General features: G+C 44.4%; 1 protein-coding gene across 1 annotated transcript in view; it reads left to right on the forward strand.

Annotated features, from left to right (window-relative positions):
* The window catches only part of Lrp2 (LDL receptor related protein 2), a 122,469-nt gene that overhangs the window by 82,376 nt on the left and 22,648 nt on the right, over window positions 1-17,445 (forward strand). The window contains exons 39-58 of the mRNA XM_057755331.1: window positions 580-1,500; window positions 1,637-1,802; window positions 2,072-2,230; window positions 2,956-3,245; window positions 3,734-3,937; window positions 4,161-4,403; window positions 4,546-4,671; window positions 5,486-5,608; window positions 6,306-6,437; window positions 7,625-7,826; window positions 8,572-8,867; window positions 9,732-10,248; window positions 10,569-10,721; window positions 11,131-11,301; window positions 11,979-12,202; window positions 13,042-13,219; window positions 13,965-14,161; window positions 14,715-14,960; window positions 15,874-16,002; window positions 16,328-16,444. Of these exons, the coding sequence (XP_057611314.1) occupies window positions 580-1,500; window positions 1,637-1,802; window positions 2,072-2,230; window positions 2,956-3,245; window positions 3,734-3,937; window positions 4,161-4,403; window positions 4,546-4,671; window positions 5,486-5,608; window positions 6,306-6,437; window positions 7,625-7,826; window positions 8,572-8,867; window positions 9,732-10,248; window positions 10,569-10,721; window positions 11,131-11,301; window positions 11,979-12,202; window positions 13,042-13,219; window positions 13,965-14,161; window positions 14,715-14,960; window positions 15,874-16,002; window positions 16,328-16,444 (4,794 nt within the window). The remainder of the gene's footprint in view (window positions 1-579; window positions 1,501-1,636; window positions 1,803-2,071; window positions 2,231-2,955; window positions 3,246-3,733; window positions 3,938-4,160; window positions 4,404-4,545; window positions 4,672-5,485; window positions 5,609-6,305; window positions 6,438-7,624; window positions 7,827-8,571; window positions 8,868-9,731; window positions 10,249-10,568; window positions 10,722-11,130; window positions 11,302-11,978; window positions 12,203-13,041; window positions 13,220-13,964; window positions 14,162-14,714; window positions 14,961-15,873; window positions 16,003-16,327; window positions 16,445-17,445) is intronic.

Consider the following 17,445-nt stretch of genomic DNA (forward strand, 5'->3'; position numbering starts at 1 on the left):
GTAGATATGGCTCAATTATAAGTTGCACATATAGCAAATATAGCAGCTTAATTAGATAAGTCCAAATTCCTATCCCTATTTCTTGTGGTGGGACTGAGTAGTGTCAGCACTGTGGCCAACGGGACAGATGTAGTCCAGTTTTGGCTTTTGTACACTTTCACTGTGCCAAAATAAGCTCCTTCATTTGGTGTGGTCAATGGCTGTTGTCACTGGACTATGGAGAGTTGACTATGCTTGTGAGAGAAGCTATCTTTTTGCTGGGTGTGTGGCCTATGCCTGACTTCTTGGTAGAGAGGGCAGGAATATCAAGAGCTGAGTTCATCCTCACTTACATAGTGAGCTCCTTTCCGTTAGAAGGAAGCTGAAGATTTTTGAGAGAATGAAAATGTTCTCTAAATTTCCAAAAGTACTCTCTTTAATTCAAGGATAAATGTTCATTTTTATAAGTTTACAAGTGAAATTTTTACTGATCAAACCTCAACCTTACATTATTTTATTCAGAAATGGTTCACCCTAATTTTTTTTCTTCTTGCTTTTCCATTTGTCAACATCTTTTTTAAAAAATTTTTTTTCCCATAGGAAATCTTTACTTCACCAACGCCTTTGTATATGAAACCCTGATAGAAGTGCTACGGATCAATACCACCTACCGCCGTGTTCTCCTCAAGGTCTCAGTGGATATGCCTAGGCATATTGTTGTTGACCCCAAGAGTAGATATCTCTTCTGGGCTGACTATGGGCAGAAACCGAAGATTGAGCGTGCCTTTCTTGACTGTACCAATCGAACTGTCCTTGTTTCTGAAGGCATCGTCACACCTCGGGGCTTGGCAATGGACCACAGCTCTGGCTATATTTATTGGGTTGATGATTCCTTAGATATAGTTGCCAGGATCCATCTTGACGGAGGAGAATCTCAGGTGATTCGTTATGGCAGTCGTTACCCAACGCCTTATGGCATCACTGTTTTTGGAGACTATATCATATGGGTTGATAGAAATTTGAAAAAAGTCTTCCAAGCTAGCAAGGAACCAGGGAATACAGATCCACCTGTGGTGATAAGAGACAACATCAACCTGCTGCGGGATGTGACCGTCTTTGATGAGCGTGCCCAGCCCCTCTCAGCAGCAGATCTTGACAACAACCCTTGCTTGCAAAGTAATGGTGGCTGTGCCCACTTCTGCTTTGCCCTACCTGAATTGTCCACCCCCAAATGTGGGTGTGCCTTTGGTGCTCTAGGAGATGATGGCAAGAGCTGTGCCACCTCAAGAGAAGATTTCCTCATCTATACCCTGAACAATTCCTTGAGGAGCTTACACTTTGACCCTGAAGACCATAGCCCACCTTTCCAAGAGATAAATGTGAGAAGAACTGCCATTGCTCTGGACTATGACCACAGAAATAATAGAATCTTCTTCACACAAAAGCTAAGCTCTGTCCGTGGCCAGATTTCCTATGTCAGCCTGTATTCAGGGACCAGCTCTCCAATGGTCCTACTTTCAGGTAAGCGCACACCCGGTGGAGTTCACCTTGGCAGTAGATATAAGGAGGTCAGCATACTGAATATTTTTTAATGGACTTTGAGAGTCTAGCATCTTTATGTGGTTATATATGTGTACCTCTCCTTGTCTGTGTCCAGATATAGGTATTTCTGATGGGATTGCCTTTGACTGGATAAACAGAAGAATTTATTACAGTGACTTTACAAACCAGACAATCAATTCTGTGGCCGAAGATGGATCTAAGCGTGCAGTGATAGCCCGTGTTTCCAAACCGAGAGCGATCGTATTAGATCCTTGCCGAGGGTATGACGTGGTCTTCTTCATTTATCTGTTTGATTGAGGGGGAGTGGGTACCAGAAATTACTGCATAAATAATAATATCTATGAACTTGCAGAGAAACAGAGATCTCAGTGATTGATTTTTTTTTTTTTTAACTTGGCCTGACTCAGGACATCCATGTGTGGAAAGGAGTGGCGTACTCTTGAATTGATGGAGATTTACAATGAAAGAATGTGGAAAGGTCTTTAAAGGCTTCCTTGTTGTGAATTAATCTTATCTCCTGTTTGACTAGGTACATGTATTGGACTGACTGGGGTACTAATGCCAAGATCGAGAGAGCCACATTGGGAGGAAACTTCCGCGTCCCCATTGTGAACACCAGCCTGGTTTGGCCCAACGGACTCACTTTGGACTTTGAGACTGACCTTCTTTACTGGGCAGATGCTAGCCTGTAGGTGTCTCTTTATCGTGTGGAGGTTCAGACATAGAGGGACTTGCTTAATGTGACGAAAATCTGAAAAAGTTAAGAGATGCTGCCTGCTCTAGCTTTGTGACAGTTTCCTGAGAGATCTTACCTGCATCACCAAGTGTACCTATAATTATAATGGCATCACTCCATTTCTGACTATAGGCATCAGATTTGAATAACATATCTGTTGGTTTGGGCCCTCTTTTCAAATCAATCCCTCTTCTCTGGCGCACTAGTAGCGTAATTATGCGATGTCTCCAAGTAACCACAGCGCCGCCATCCCCGTGGAAGAGTCTAAGCGATGAAATGATTTTGTTCATTACAGTTACTTCTTCCCTTGAATATTTTGGTCTTGTGATGAAATATTCTCATTTTTTCTTCATTCTCTCATTTGAATCACAGCAGGATGTTTTGTGTCATTCTAAGTAAATTTCCGAAATAATATCATTTCACACCAGGCCCCATGCATTATAGGAATCTGTTCACAGGCTGCTCCTGCTTCTAATGTTAGCCTGGCTTGTCCTAACCAATATATGAATGCCAGAGTATGACAAGCAAATGGGACTTCTTATCACCAAGGAAGAAACACAAGTCAGGCACCATATATGTCTGCCCCACTTGCACAGTCATTGAAGCAATTGCCAGGCACCTAGCCATTATGATTCTTTCTCCATCTCAGCAATTGCTTTTCTTTCTCTTTGTTCCAGGCAGAAGATAGAGCGCAGTACTCTGAGGGGCACCAACCGTGAAGTTATTGTCAGCACCACCTTTCTCGCCTTTGGTTTGACTGTCTACGGCCAGCACGTTTACTGGACAGACATCTCCACCAAGAAGATCTACCGTGCTAACAAATATGATGGGTCAGGTCTGATTGCTATGACCACTCCTTTGCCCGTGCAGCCCAGGGGGATCTCCAGAGTTATCAAAACCCAGCCGCAGCAGTGCAGCAACCCTTGTGACCAATTTAATGGAGGATGCAGCCATATCTGTGCACCAGGTAAAGGGTTGAGCAGGAACATGGTATAGCAACAACAATGACGTTGACCCTTGGATCCTAGTTCTAAGCAGAAAACAAATGGAAATTCTTAATTGCAGGCTATTTATCAAATGGACCAAGGGTTTTGTTACAGGGTTTTGTTCTGTTCTACATGAATTGGTTCTGTAAAGCCAGGAGGGAAAGAGTAAGAAGAAGGTTTTGACTTTCTGACTTCAATAGGAATTCTATAATGTAAAATTTCCCTCTAGGAGATATTGTTTATAGTTTGATATTTTGTCTTAAATATGAGGACAGTTTCATAGGAAGTGTACATTCTGATATTGTGTCTTCACAAAAATGAGAACCATTGTGTGGGGGGCAGTAGTTATTTTTAAAGAACAACACAGAATATAGCTGAAAGGTGTTTCATTTCTAAGATGTTGTAAATGCCATTCTGGAAAAGATGGAGACTGGTTCCTAGGCTTATGCTTTGCGTCTCCCTGCCCCAGGACCAAATGGAGCTGAGTGTCAGTGCCCACACGAAGGCAGCTGGTATCTGGCCAATGGTGATAAGCACTGCATTGCGGACACAGGCACCCGGTGTAGCCAGTCCCAGTTCACCTGCCTCAATGGGCGCTGCATCTCACCGGATTGGAAATGTGATAATGACAATGACTGCGGTGATGGTAGTGACGAGCTGGAAACCGTCTGTGGTAAGCTGGACTCAGTGCTGTTGTTAGGAGCTAAGATGCCATCGTGTAACTGTTTGGCATGAAATTCCGTGGATGGGCTTTCTGTTAGAGCCCAAACCTTGACCCCGATGATACAGGACTACAGGACGTGTTCCTGTGTGGTCACCTCTGTCTGCAGATGCGTAGAGTCACTAGATGGATTAGATCAATTGACATCTCCTTTCAATGTCTTTCCTTCCCCTAGCCTTTCACACGTGCCGATCAACAGCCTTCACTTGCGGCAATGGGCGATGCGTCCCGTACAGCTATCGCTGTGATTACTACGACGACTGTGGTGACAACAGCGACGAGGCCGGGTGCCTGTTCAGGAGCTGCAACAGCACCACGGAGTTCACCTGCGGCAATGGGCGGTGCATTCCCCTCAGCCGTGTCTGCAACGGCGTTGACAACTGCTTTGACAATGGCACCACAGATGAGAAAAACTGCCGTAAGTATATCCTACTTCTGTAAGAATCATCTCTGCCATTCCAGAGCCAGCTTGGGACTCACATGACCTGGTTTTGAACCATTGGTCTGGTAACATGAACATTGTCTGTGATATGTGATATATCTGCTTTTTTTTTTTAAAGCTCCCCGTACTTGCCCGCCTACACACATAAAGTGCGCAACTACAAATATTTGCGTTTCCCGGGCTTTCCTGTGTGACGGGGATAATGACTGTAGAGACATGAGCGATGAAAACCCCATTTACTGCGGTGAGTAGGATCAAAACCAGAGGCATGGCCGTACTTCATAGAATGTGCTAGCTTTAGCCGTAGAAACTGAGTTTGGAAGTTGCTTTAAGACATGAGTGGTGGAATCTGAAGTCTCATGCTTCGTCTTTATTCTGGAAACCTGGTCCGGTGTCCAAGGACTATAAAACAAGCACCTGCCAGGGCAGCAATCAGGCACGACAGTAGTAGCCGCATGAATAACCAGAATTCAGTTACCGCCTTCCCAGTAAGTGCTCATGGGAAATCTGTCAGTTATAATGGATCAGGCAGAAGAATCGAACTTCATATGTGACAAATATTCATTCTAATATTGTACCCACGCATTAGAAGCTAGTGTGACCATGGCTGTGTAAGGCTCCAATGAATAGGTGAGAATTCTGCTAACTAATTATGATTAAAAGGTTGTGGTGAGGGACAGATTTGGCATTATTACTTTTATCATTTTAATATAATTCACCTATTATGTTATTTTATTAAATAATATCATATAATATAATAATATATTCAAGCTGTACATGGTGGTACACAACCCTTAAACACAGGACATGAGAAATAGAGGTAGGAGGATCTCTGAGTTCGAGGCCAGGACAGGTAGGGTTACACAAAGAAACCAAAACCTAAATAATAAATAAATAAATAAATAAACAAACAATAAACTCCTTCATCCCCATAGAAGCTTAGCAAGAAGGCCATCTCCCAAACCCCAACCTTTTCTGGCCACAATTAAGCAGTTTAAAGATCTAGATGGTCAACAGATGGGCGTCCACTTGTGTTCTAATCTGTGCCTGTCCTCCAGCCGCGCAAACATGCAGCAGCAGCGAGTTCCGGTGTGTGTCCAGTCATCGCTGTATCCCTAACTTTTGGCACTGCGATGGCGAAGCCGACTGTCCTGACAGCTCTGATGAACCCGACACTTGTGGTAAGATTCCGCAACCACGCGAAGCCAAGTGTACAGTTAGAGCAGCCGGGACTCGCACCCTCCCGGCTCCTATTCCCAGAAGGGATGCCAAAACCATTCTGTGGGTGTTCATCAGAGAGCGGCCAGTGCAGGGTCTGCGGGGAGCCAATGAGACCACGGAAGATGTCGCTGATGAGGCATCCAGTAAGCTGATTGTCTGTCTGGCTTGCAGAGTTCAACTTCAGCTGACACATGGTTTGAATTTTTGTCTGAGCCTTGTAAAACTATGGGATTTTTCACATACACTGGGGAGGGCACTTAGCAGGCACACTATGCCAGTTTGTGGAGTGAGGTGCCCTGGTCCTCATCTGAGGGCAGTTGTATGTTATCCTTACCTCAACACTGAAAAATATGTAGATATAGAATTTTGAGTATCTGTAGGGAGAAGAAATAATATATATTATTATAATATAATAATTATAACAACGAAGAAATAATATATTACTATACTATAATATAATAATAATTATAATAACAAAGAAACGATATATATTATTATATAATATAATCATAATTATAATAATGCAGCTGTGACACTTTGTGTATTCCTGACGTATGTGTGAGTCAGCTCCTCCATGACGTAAACCAGATTTGAATGTCCTTCATAGAGACGCCAAGCAGACAGGCCAGTCTTCTCATTGAGCGTTTCTCCTTTCAGTTCAAACTGTGAACACCTGCTCGGCTAACCAGTTCCAGTGTGACAATGGCAGGTGCATCTCGAGTAGTTGGATCTGTGATGACGACAACGACTGTGGGGACATGAGCGATGAGGACCAACGGCATCAGTGTGGTAAGTGAAGGCTCAGCAAAGTCAGGCTTGATTTTCATGGCTGGAGTGTTCAGCTGACAAGGAAATTGCACGCTATTTTCTGTTGTTTGATATCATCGCTCACATGTGCAAGATGACTTGGTGATCCCTTTCACCCACACGGGGCTAGGGAAATTCTTAGCCACTAAGTACCATTGTTTCTTCCAAATAATAGATTTGGATCATATTCTTTCCCCTCCAGTTCCTCCAGCTCTTCCCAGCTTCTACTACTCTTAAGTGAGATACTATCGCGATAGATAATGGAGTGTAAGTAGGTATATCAACACTCCAGATGGGCCCCATGCCCAGCAGCAGTAGTTGGCTAATACAAATGAACTTTTTTTTGTTTCATTTTCCTTTGTTGGGTTTTTTTTTTTGTCTTTTTTGGTGTTTTGACTCTTGCTTTCTAAAAATTGTTTCATCTCTTTTGTTCTGTTTGAGAGAAAGAGAACATTGTGAATAGGGATGTGGGCAGGGATCTAAGAACAGTTGGGGGAGGGGAAATATGATTAAATATACTGGATGAAAATACACTCCTGCCTCTGTCTTCCATGTGCTAAGATTATAAGTGTGTGCCACCACCGCCCAGCAAAAAGAAGTTGTTATACCCAGAACATTGATGCCGGATTTTTATTCGCTGCCTGAGGGGATTTAACATCTTAGAAGAGCATGGGCAGTTTCCTGAGGCTTGGCATTTGAGAACCAACTTGTGACCACAGCTTTACACCCCCCTGTCACTGCCTCACTAGAACCATTTTCTCTTGCTTTTATGTCTTGTCTGTCATGGGATTGGATAAGGCACGAGTGGTTCTGAGATCTTATTTCTTGCTCAGCTCCTTGTGCCATACTGACAAGTCTGACCCCTCTTTCTGGTTTTTGTCTGATTTTGAGATGTCCAATAAACCAGCAGATTAGCACCAAACCACTAATGGAATATGAAACATTTAATGAATTATATTAATTATATTTTATTTGTTCAAGTTTTCAAAATAGGAGTGGATTTCTGATCTCATGGAGAACTAAGTTTTTTTTTTTATGTAGATGTTTTGCTTCTGAAAAATGCAGCTCTCTTGTGATATCTGTCCCCTTTATTCTCATTTCTATTCATCCTTCAGAGTGTTAAGAAGGGTGACAAGAAGCTGAGAGAGTCTTGTCTGCTTTGGTTTCAGCGCTCAGGAACTGCTCCGCTTTCCAGTTTGCCTGCAGAAATGACAGGCCTCCGAGAAGGAGGTGCATCCCGCAGTCCTGGGTCTGTGATGGCGACGCAGATTGTGGCGACGCCCTCGATGAGCTGCAGAACTGCACCAGGAGAAGCTGCTCTGCAGGAGAATTCACCTGTGCAAATGGGCGGTGTATCATGCAATCATTCAGGTGAACTGGGATTCAAGCATTTCCCTCTATACCCCAAATGTCACAGGATCTAGTGCCCATGGCACTCTTGTAAAATTGACTAGGTTCGGTTCTGGTGCCTTAATATCTCATGACACCCTGCCACTAACCTTTGCCCTCATTCTATTGTTTGAATTATCATCCTATTAGCATTGCCACCATGACATTGTTCGGTAATGACTTTTTTTGTGGAATCTAGAGAACATAGACCAGTGTGGCTCATGGCATCTCAGGAGCCTGTGTCATCCTTAGCAACCTGGGGATGTTAGGTATCAGAATCAGGAGTACTACATACACTCTGTCTTTACTGATATTTCTTGTTAAACTACTGGCTTTAGTCTCCTTCCCATTATCATGTCTAACTCACACATCATATCAGGTGCCAGTAGAACTATATGAAGGGATCTGCCAATGCAGGCGTTACTCCAGTGGGAAGATAGGTGTTCTAAAAAGACACATCCAAGAACAATTTTATAGGGCACAGATTTTATGTACTTCTATACAATGTATCTCTCTGAGAAAGCCCCCAGTGTCCTTTAGCTATCCCATGAGCTACAAATGTCTGAATCGTGTTAATATGCCCTATGAAATAGCGAGTGAACAAAGCTGTCACCATATTTCTTAAGGCACCAGGGGAGCTTGTCGAATGCCAAATCATGGATTGTTCTAGAACCAGAGATTGGTGGGGTAGATGAATATTTTGTAGGCTAAGGTACTGTGATTACAGGTGTGATCGGCGTAATGACTGTGGCGACTACAGCGACGAGCGGGGCTGCTCATACCCACCCTGCCGCGACAATCAGTTCACCTGTCAGAACGGGCGATGCATCTCAAAGTTCTTTGTCTGTGATGAGGATAATGATTGTGGAGACGGGTCAGATGAACAGGAGCACCTATGCCACACCCCAGAACCCACGTGCCCCCCTCACCAGTTCCGCTGTGACAACGGGAACTGCATCGACATGGGGAAAGTCTGTAACCACTTGGACGACTGCTCGGACAACAGTGATGAGAAAGGATGCGGTGAGTCCTGGGTGGGATGGAACTGTGTATATTCTCCACTCTTTTGGAGTCACTTAGGACTTTCCAGTATGTTTTCTTACTGTGTCTTCCATAATTGGGATACAGCATAGAACAATATTCAAGGTGTTCTTTAAGAGGCTTGTTCAATAAGACATCCAGAATGAAGGGAACATGGTGGTTCGCTTAGGATTTTCAGAACCAGTTATTGGCTCATTATTATTTTATTGGTTAAAACTTAAGAAATGAAATGTATTTTGAGGCATGGCCTCCCTTTGCAGCTTTGGCTGGCCTGGAACTCACTGTGTAGACCAGGCTGGGCTAGTGCTGTGGGATTTGAGAGAGGCACCAGCATGCCTGTCTATTATGGAGCTCAGGCAAATCTTCTTCAATGTACTGGGGTTACAGGCTTGCACTGCCATACACGGTGCTCGGTAGGATCCAAACAACTCAATTTTAAATGTTTGACTTGAAAAGGAAATGAGCTCTTATAAACCCACTAAACATCCAGATTCATAGCCAGCAGGATTTCTTCTAATTGCATATACTATACGTTATTCTTTCTCCAAACTATTAAACTAGCATATGGCTACAAAAATGAACTTCTTAGGGGTATGATGATTATAGGGTGGGCTAGGCCACCTGTGATAGATAGCCATCTATCTTATCCTATCCTATAAGGCAAATGTACACATTGTACTTGATACTTGTGATTCATCAGAGTGTGGCTATCACAGTGAGCACACTGGGCTGCCTCTTGTCTTTCATTATGATTTGCTAAGGATTGGTGCTATCTAGCAGGAGTACTGTCTAGCAGGGGTGAAGCTGTGGGCCTATGGATCTCTAGTAATTGTCTTTTGCCTGCAGGCATTAACGAGTGCCAGGATTCGTCAATCAGTCGCTGTGACCACAACTGTACAGACACCATAACCAGTTTCTACTGTTCCTGTCTCCCTGGGTACAAGCTCATGCCTGACAAACGCACTTGTGTGGATATCGATGAATGCAAGGAGTCGCCCCAACTCTGTAGCCAGAAGTGTGAGAATGTAGTTGGTTCCTACATTTGCAAGTGCGCCCCGGGCTACATCCGCGAGCCAGATGGGAGGACCTGTCGGCAGAATAGTAACATCGAGCCCTATCTCATCTTTAGCAACCGTTACTATCTGAGAAACTTAACCACAGATGGTGCGTTTTACTCCCTGATTTTGCAAGGCCTGGGCAACGTGGTGGCCCTGGATTTTGATAGAGTAGAGAAGAGGCTGTACTGGATTGATGCCGAGAAGAAAATCATTGAGCGAATGTTTTTGAATAAGACAAACCGGGAGACGATCATAAGCTACAGATTACTACGTGCTGAAAGTCTGGCTGTAGATTGGGTCAGCAGGTAAGACCCTCTAGAACACTGCACATGCCCGGCTGCCTGTCTACGGTAGGGACAGAATACTGCCGTGGGTTCTGAGGATTCAGGTCCTCCTTACCCAACGAGCCATCTCTCCAACCATGGAATTTGTAAAACTGTTAATTGGTCCTTTCAATTGGGGTATGTATAAACATTTAATAACCTTTCCTGTTTCTCTGTGCCCATTTTTTGTTGGTGAAAAGTGTCCTGTAACCACTGTATGTGTGAACCTCAGGGAGTTCGGATAAGAACCATTGTGTATAAATAAAGTGACTCTCACGGTAAGGTTTGTCTTTCCACTGCAGAAAACTCTATTGGTTGGATGCTGCCCTGGACTGCCTGTTTGTCTCCAGCCTTGAAGGCCGACACCGCAGAATGTTAGCCCAGCACTGTGTGGATGCCAACAATACCTTCTGCTTTGAAAATCCCAGGGGAATTGTCCTTCATCCTCAAAATGGGTATCGCCTCTCTGTCATCTTGCAACTCTACTTTAACCACCTGTTCATGTAGCTTCTTATGGGCCAATATCTTGCTCTTGATCGTATTCTGTTTTTCCAGCTTGAATGGGTTATTGCATTGAGTAGTGTGGCTCATTCAAATGATGTTCGTCAGCTGAACTCTTGTCTTTGCAAGGATGTAACTGTTCATATTTTGAGTTGCATGCATAGAAAATTGTAGACTCCCTATAGCAAAGCCATTGAAATCCACAGTTGTCCATCTTTGAGGACCACCTCTTCACCGTTGTGGATACTTTTGGTCAGATCTCTTTCCTCTCTGAGAGATTCTGTGGGATGGTGGGGAGCTTCATTTCTCCAAATGGAGAACAGCTTTAGGCTTCAGCTTTTCCCTCTGTGTTTGCTCCCGCAGGCATGTCTACTGGGCCGACTGGGGTTCTCGAGCTTACATCGCGAGAACTGGCATGGATGGGAACAATAAATCCGTGATTATCTCTACCAAGATAACATGGCCCAATGCCATCACCATTGACTACACCAACGATCTCTTGTACTGGGCAGATGCTCACCTGGGCTATATCGAGTATGTACCTTGAGGGAAAGCTAAGTAACTAAGCAGGGCTGTGCTTTCCGGGGATTCAACAACTGTGTATCCACCCTCAGAGCCACTCGGGGCTTTTTTTGTAAGACATAATCTTATATATACCAGGTTGCCCTCAAGTTTCCTATACAGTGAGGATGATTTTGAACTTCTACTGTTTGAGCTGTATTCACAGTCTGAGCTCACACTACCTACAGGCGTATCCAGGAGAAGGCAGGGTGACAAGAGGTAGTGAGTTGACCCAGTAATTCACATAGCAGAGGATTGGGCTCACTTCTTCCTAGGGCCCATGTGGAATGGCTCACAATCCCCCTGTAACTCCATCTCCAGGGGGTCTGATGCCTCTGAAGGCATCTGCATATACCCAGAACTCAAGACACACACACACACACACACACACACACACACACACACACACACACACTGATCTAGGTAACAAGAGAATGATGCTCATCTTAGCACAAAAGATTATTAACCCATAATACCCACATCACAGCTAGGAGCTGTGGCTATTCCAATTTTTGACTCTGACTTTTAATTGATGCTTTCCTCAGATTCAGAGTGGTAGAATTTTCTTAATTAAACCCAGTTCTCTCACTTGTCCTGGATGACATTTAGACGAGAGGTGTTACTTACATCCTTGCTCTTCCTGCCGCCAGGTTCTCCGATTTGGATGGCCACCACCGACAAACAGTGTATGATGGAACTCTGCCCCACCCCTTCGCTCTCACCGTTTTTGAAGATACTATTTTCTGGACGGATTGGAATACAAGGACAATTGAAAAGGGGAACAAGTACGATGGGTCAAATAGGGTGGTGCTGGCGAACACCACGCACAGACCCTTCGACATCCACGTGTACCATCCGTACAGGCAGCCGATCGGTGAGTCGTTGATAATGGACTTGGGTGTAGCTGCTTTATGGAACATGGTTTGCAGGAAGCTCACTGATACGTCATTGAAACACATCTTGAATTAAGAGAAGTTCATTTCTGTACAGTGTTGCAGTAGAACCCGGGCCTTGTACATCCTAGATATGCCTCTACCGTTGAGCTAAAGCTCAAGCTCTTGGCTTTTAGACTAGGTATGGAGCTCAGACTGGCCTTGAACTTACCTGACAGTTCACAGGATCATGTCCCCTAATTACAGGCATTCCCATAGTTAGTATTTTGGTGGGAGGACTATTGTATTTGAAGGTGATTTAAACAATTAACCGGTTTCATCCCTAAATGCATTGAAAGATGAGGACATTTTCTATCTCACCAGTATGCAATTGTAACACCTATCAATTATCCCTTAATAATAAAATCAGATTTTAGTCATTATGAAACATGACAGCATGTTCTGTGTCACACAGCTGTTATTATTCCTGTCTTCTAAATGTGCAAGATCACATATCTTCTAGATCTGGAGTATAATTTTAGTGGCTTTTCTGGGCCTGCTGTGTCATGGCATCTTGGAAGGGAAAATGAGAATTATCAATGGTACTCAGTATTTCTTTCTGAATGTTAATATTTTTTATACAGGCTTACTGGAAGTTAATCCTTGTCTTGAAGCAATAATTGAGAAAGACACGGCACAGGCTGTCTGCATGCCTCTGGTGTCCAAGCTTCTTTTGTCTAAATCGTTAGGACGAGGGAGGGAATTGATAATGTCTGCCGAGACATGAATGCAGAACCACCAACTTCTATGACCGTGTACGTTTGCTTTCTTCCCTTTCAAGTGAGCAACCCCTGTGGTACCAACAATGGTGGCTGTTCTCATCTGTGCCTCATCAAAGCCGGAGGGAGAGGCTTCACCTGCGAGTGTCCAGACGACTTCCAGACTGTTCAGCTGCGAGGCCGAACGCTCTGTATGCCCATGTGCTCCAGCACGCAGTTCCTCTGCGGAAACAATGAGAAGTGAGGCGCCCGTTCCCCCGGCACATAGCTGGCCCCCTCTTCATAACTGGTTCCATTTCCTTGGCATTGTAAATGAATAGAGTAATAAATGCATGTTTGACAGGATATGGAGATCTTTGGGTATAGAAGAGCAGTGGTCTACCTGAATTCTATTTTAATTTCAGAAACTACCATTTTTAGTACACTAGATTACAGTCCCATGAGTAGTAAATTAGGGCTCTTCTCTCCCCAATACTTATTTATTGTCAGGTATTCTTGGTAATACCCAAGATAGCCACTGGGGTTTAATGGTAGTTTTAATTTGCGTTTGCATATGCAAATCCTAGGGATGTTACTCATTAGCTGTTTGTGTTATTTTCTTCAGAGAACCGTCTGTTCATTTCTTTAGGCCATTTGTTGATGGGCATTTTGCTTTTTGGGTTCATTGTAAATTCTGGGTATTCGCCCCAAATCTGTTTTAGAGCAGATAAAGACCCCACCGCAATTCCTTGGACTATCTGGAGAGATAAACAGAGAGATAAAGCTTGGTTTGTGATCCATGATGTGATCAATTAGAGTACCCCAGCTTTCCAAAAAAATACTCATATGCCTTCTTTCATTTAGGTAGACAATTTTTAACCACTAGCTTCTAAAAGCATCGCTCAAAACTCCATCCCTTCCCCTCCCCCAATTCATTTCTCCCCGTGGACATTGCTTACATCATCAGTCCTCCGTGAGTTTCTACAGGCTTTCTACCTTTGTGCAGGTGTATCCCCATATGGTGGAAATGTGATGGACAGAAAGACTGCGCGGATGGTTCCGATGAACCAGACACATGCCCACACCGCTTCTGCCGTCTGGGACAGTTCCAATGCCAGGATGGTAACTGTACAAGTCCCCAGGCCTTGTGCAATGCTCAGCAGGATTGTGCCGATGGCTCTGACGAAGACCGTACTCTCTGTGGTGCGTTTTTGCCCTCTTTGCCCAATCCTTTAGTTGATTCTGTAGCATCAACCCAAAATCTGGCTCAAAAAAATTTTGGAGAAAAGTTAGTGCCCATCCTGTATTTAATAGAGGTTTTGAACTTCTAGGGTCAATAGTCATAGATGGGGTGGTGCTAGGATAGGACCCTCCTTGAGCTGACATTGAGAAAGACAAATCCCTGTCCATTTAAAATGAGAGAGGACTGTATTTTAATTGGGAAGGTACCTCAATACATCAAGAGTAGCAATATGCCAGGTACACACCCAGCACCTGGGAGGCAGAGGCAGGAGGATTTTTGTGAGTTCGAGGCCAGCCTGGTTTATAGAGAAGAGTGTTTCAGGTCAGCCAGGGCTCCACAGAGAAACCCGGTCTCAAACAACAACAACAAAGAAAGAAGAGAATAGCAATAATCCCAGTTTCAGAGTCTAATAAGAGCCTAGAATGTAAACCCCAGAGAAAGGAAGTTAAGGTAGAATTCTCTAGACCCCACCGGTATGAATTGACAGCTTCTCACCTGGTAACTTGCTTGCAGAGCATCACCGGTGTGAAGCCAACGAATGGCAGTGTGCCAACAAGCGCTGCATCCCAGAGGCCTGGCAGTGTGACTCGGTGAACGATTGCCAGGACAACTCGGATGAAGAGAGTTCGCACTGTGGCAGCAGGACCTGCAAACCTGGCCAGTTCAGGTGTAACAACGGCCGCTGCATCCCTCAGAGCTGGAAGTGTGATGTGGACAACGACTGTGGAGATTATTCCGATGAGCCTATCCACGAATGCAGTGAGTTCCCCGGGGCGGGCCATGCAAGGAGGCCAGCAAGTGGGGACGCACCCTCCACTTCAGCCCAGGGGAAGGGGTACCCTTTTTTGTCTTTCGTTGCAAACTCCATCACTGTGAGATAAAGTGAAGTACAGCGGCTTTTATTTGTAACCAGACCCTGGCCGTACCTCCCCAGCATGACTCTAAGTGTCATGCGGAACACAGTAGTAGCAAGGTATGTGAGAAACACTGATCAGAAACCTGAGGCTTAATCATTTTATAAGTGAATAAAGTGAGGCTCACTTTAGTGAATGGCCGTGACCACAGAACCAGCATTTCAGCTCAGGGGATTTTACTCAAACCAAGTACATGCTCTGTATTAGTTGCGGTTTTATTGCTGTGAAGAGATGCTATGACCACAGCAGTTCTTATAAAGGAGGACATTTAATTGGGGCTGGCTTATAGTTTATTCTCATCACAGATAAAAGCACAGCAGCACACAGACAGACAGACGTGGTGCTGGAGAAGTAGCTTAGAGCTCTATATCTGTATCCTCAGACAGCAGGAAGAGGGGATAGATACTGGGCCTGGCTTGACTTTTGAAACTTCAGAGCCCATCCCAATGACATATTTCCTCTGACAAGACCACACCCACTTCAACAAGGACACACCTACTAATTGTGCTTCTGATTATGGACCTGTGGGGCCATTTCATTCAAACCACCACATCCCCCTTCCACTCCAAACCACATCACAACACTAGTGAACGGGACTGAGATAGTAAGAAAAATTAGGGCTCTGTCATTACACAGCACCATCAGAGATGCCCAGAGTTTGTTTGGTTACGTGGTAGTTGCTAATGCTGGCACCATGTGAGGAGACAGCAGGACTGGCACCCACTAGCATTCTCATTTCTTGCTTTCTTCCTTTTTAGTGACAGCTGCCTATAACTGTGACAACCACACGGAATTCAGCTGCAAGACCAACTACCGCTGCATCCCAAAGTGGGCCGTGTGCAATGGCGCCGATGACTGCAGGGACAACAGTGATGAGCAAGGCTGTGGTAGGAGGGGCTCCAGGCGTGGGGGAGGGGCAAGAGAATGCTAATGCCAATTGCTGCTCTCTCCTATGGCTGTCTTTATACCTCTGAAAAGGAACTTCATTCATGTCATCTTAAATGACATCTGGTCCAAAAGCATGCAGTAATAAAGACGATATCATTAAGATGTTAGGAACATGTTTCTTCCCCAATGTAGAATTGTAGACAGTGGCCATCTCTGTGTCCCCATGTCTGGGAGCTTCAAGCATATGGAAACATAATTCTCAGACTGTATCCTAAAGAAGCTGGGACCTTGGCTTATGCAGTCTTAATTGCGTGTGCTCTGCAGAGTCTGTGCCATGCAGTCCTGGGGATTTCCGATGTAGAAACCACCAGTGCATCCCTCTCCGCTGGCAGTGTGATGCCTATGATGACTGTGGTGATAACTCGGATGAGGAGAGCTGCGGTGAGTGCTGGGGACTTCGCAATCCTAGGAGTCAGCAGGGCTGCGATGCCTGTGTGTAATTCATCCTCGGACAGTGGGACGGCTGTTCTTTTGGCTTCTGAAATGCTAATACGTTAAGCTTTGGGAGAAGGTATTTGTGAAGGGGGTTATTTGATCAAGTCTACTTTTCATCTCTTGCATTTATTTTCTCAAATTGTTTTTTTTTTTCTCACACAAATGAGATGATTTCTGACAAATGACAAAGAAAAAAGAAGTAAAGTAAGGAAAAGGCCCTTAGGACCTGAACCGAAAGCTTTTTCCCCTATGTGGTCCTAATAGCAGGGGAAGGAGTGTTTCTGCTTATTTGCATGGTTATCACTCCGGGAGTAGTTAACTCTTAGTAGGTCTAATAACTCCTAGGGATGGGACATGAGCCTGGGGGAAGGAAGCCGTATGTCTAGATGGCACTACACTAAGCGTTCAGTTTGTGTTTGGAAAATCAGCTCCACCTGAGCATGTATCACTGACTCATGAGCAGAGGCAATTGGGAGAATTTAGGGTATTGATCACACCGGCAAGTATTGATCTGCTGATACTTGTTAATATGAAAGGGTAGTCCCAGTCATGTGGGAGTCTGAAGCAAGAGATGTTTGGGTCAAAGTGTAAGATCAAGGACAACCTGGGGAAACCTAGGGAGACTGTGAAAATATGGACATGAGTCAAAGATGATACCCTAGGTTCTATTTCCACTATTCTATGAACAGAAAGGTAATTAAGAAAGTTCACATTAAATACTGTAATTACAATTAAAGCACACTTAGAGCAAAGGATTTGTTTTTAAAGACAGGGCCTCACTATACAGCTCTGGATGTCCTGGGACTCAGTATGTAGACCAGGCTGGCCCCTGTCTCCCACCAAGTGCTGGGATTAAAAGCTGTGTTACCATTCCCAGTAAGTCAGAAGAAAAGGTTTTAGAATGGGAATGGAACACAGAACAGAACTGGGTACCTGTGGGCCTAGGC

Source organism: Chionomys nivalis, chromosome 22, assembly GCF_950005125.1.
Source record: "Chionomys nivalis chromosome 22, mChiNiv1.1, whole genome shotgun sequence".
In the NCBI taxonomy this organism is placed as follows: domain Eukaryota; kingdom Metazoa; phylum Chordata; class Mammalia; order Rodentia; family Cricetidae; genus Chionomys; species Chionomys nivalis.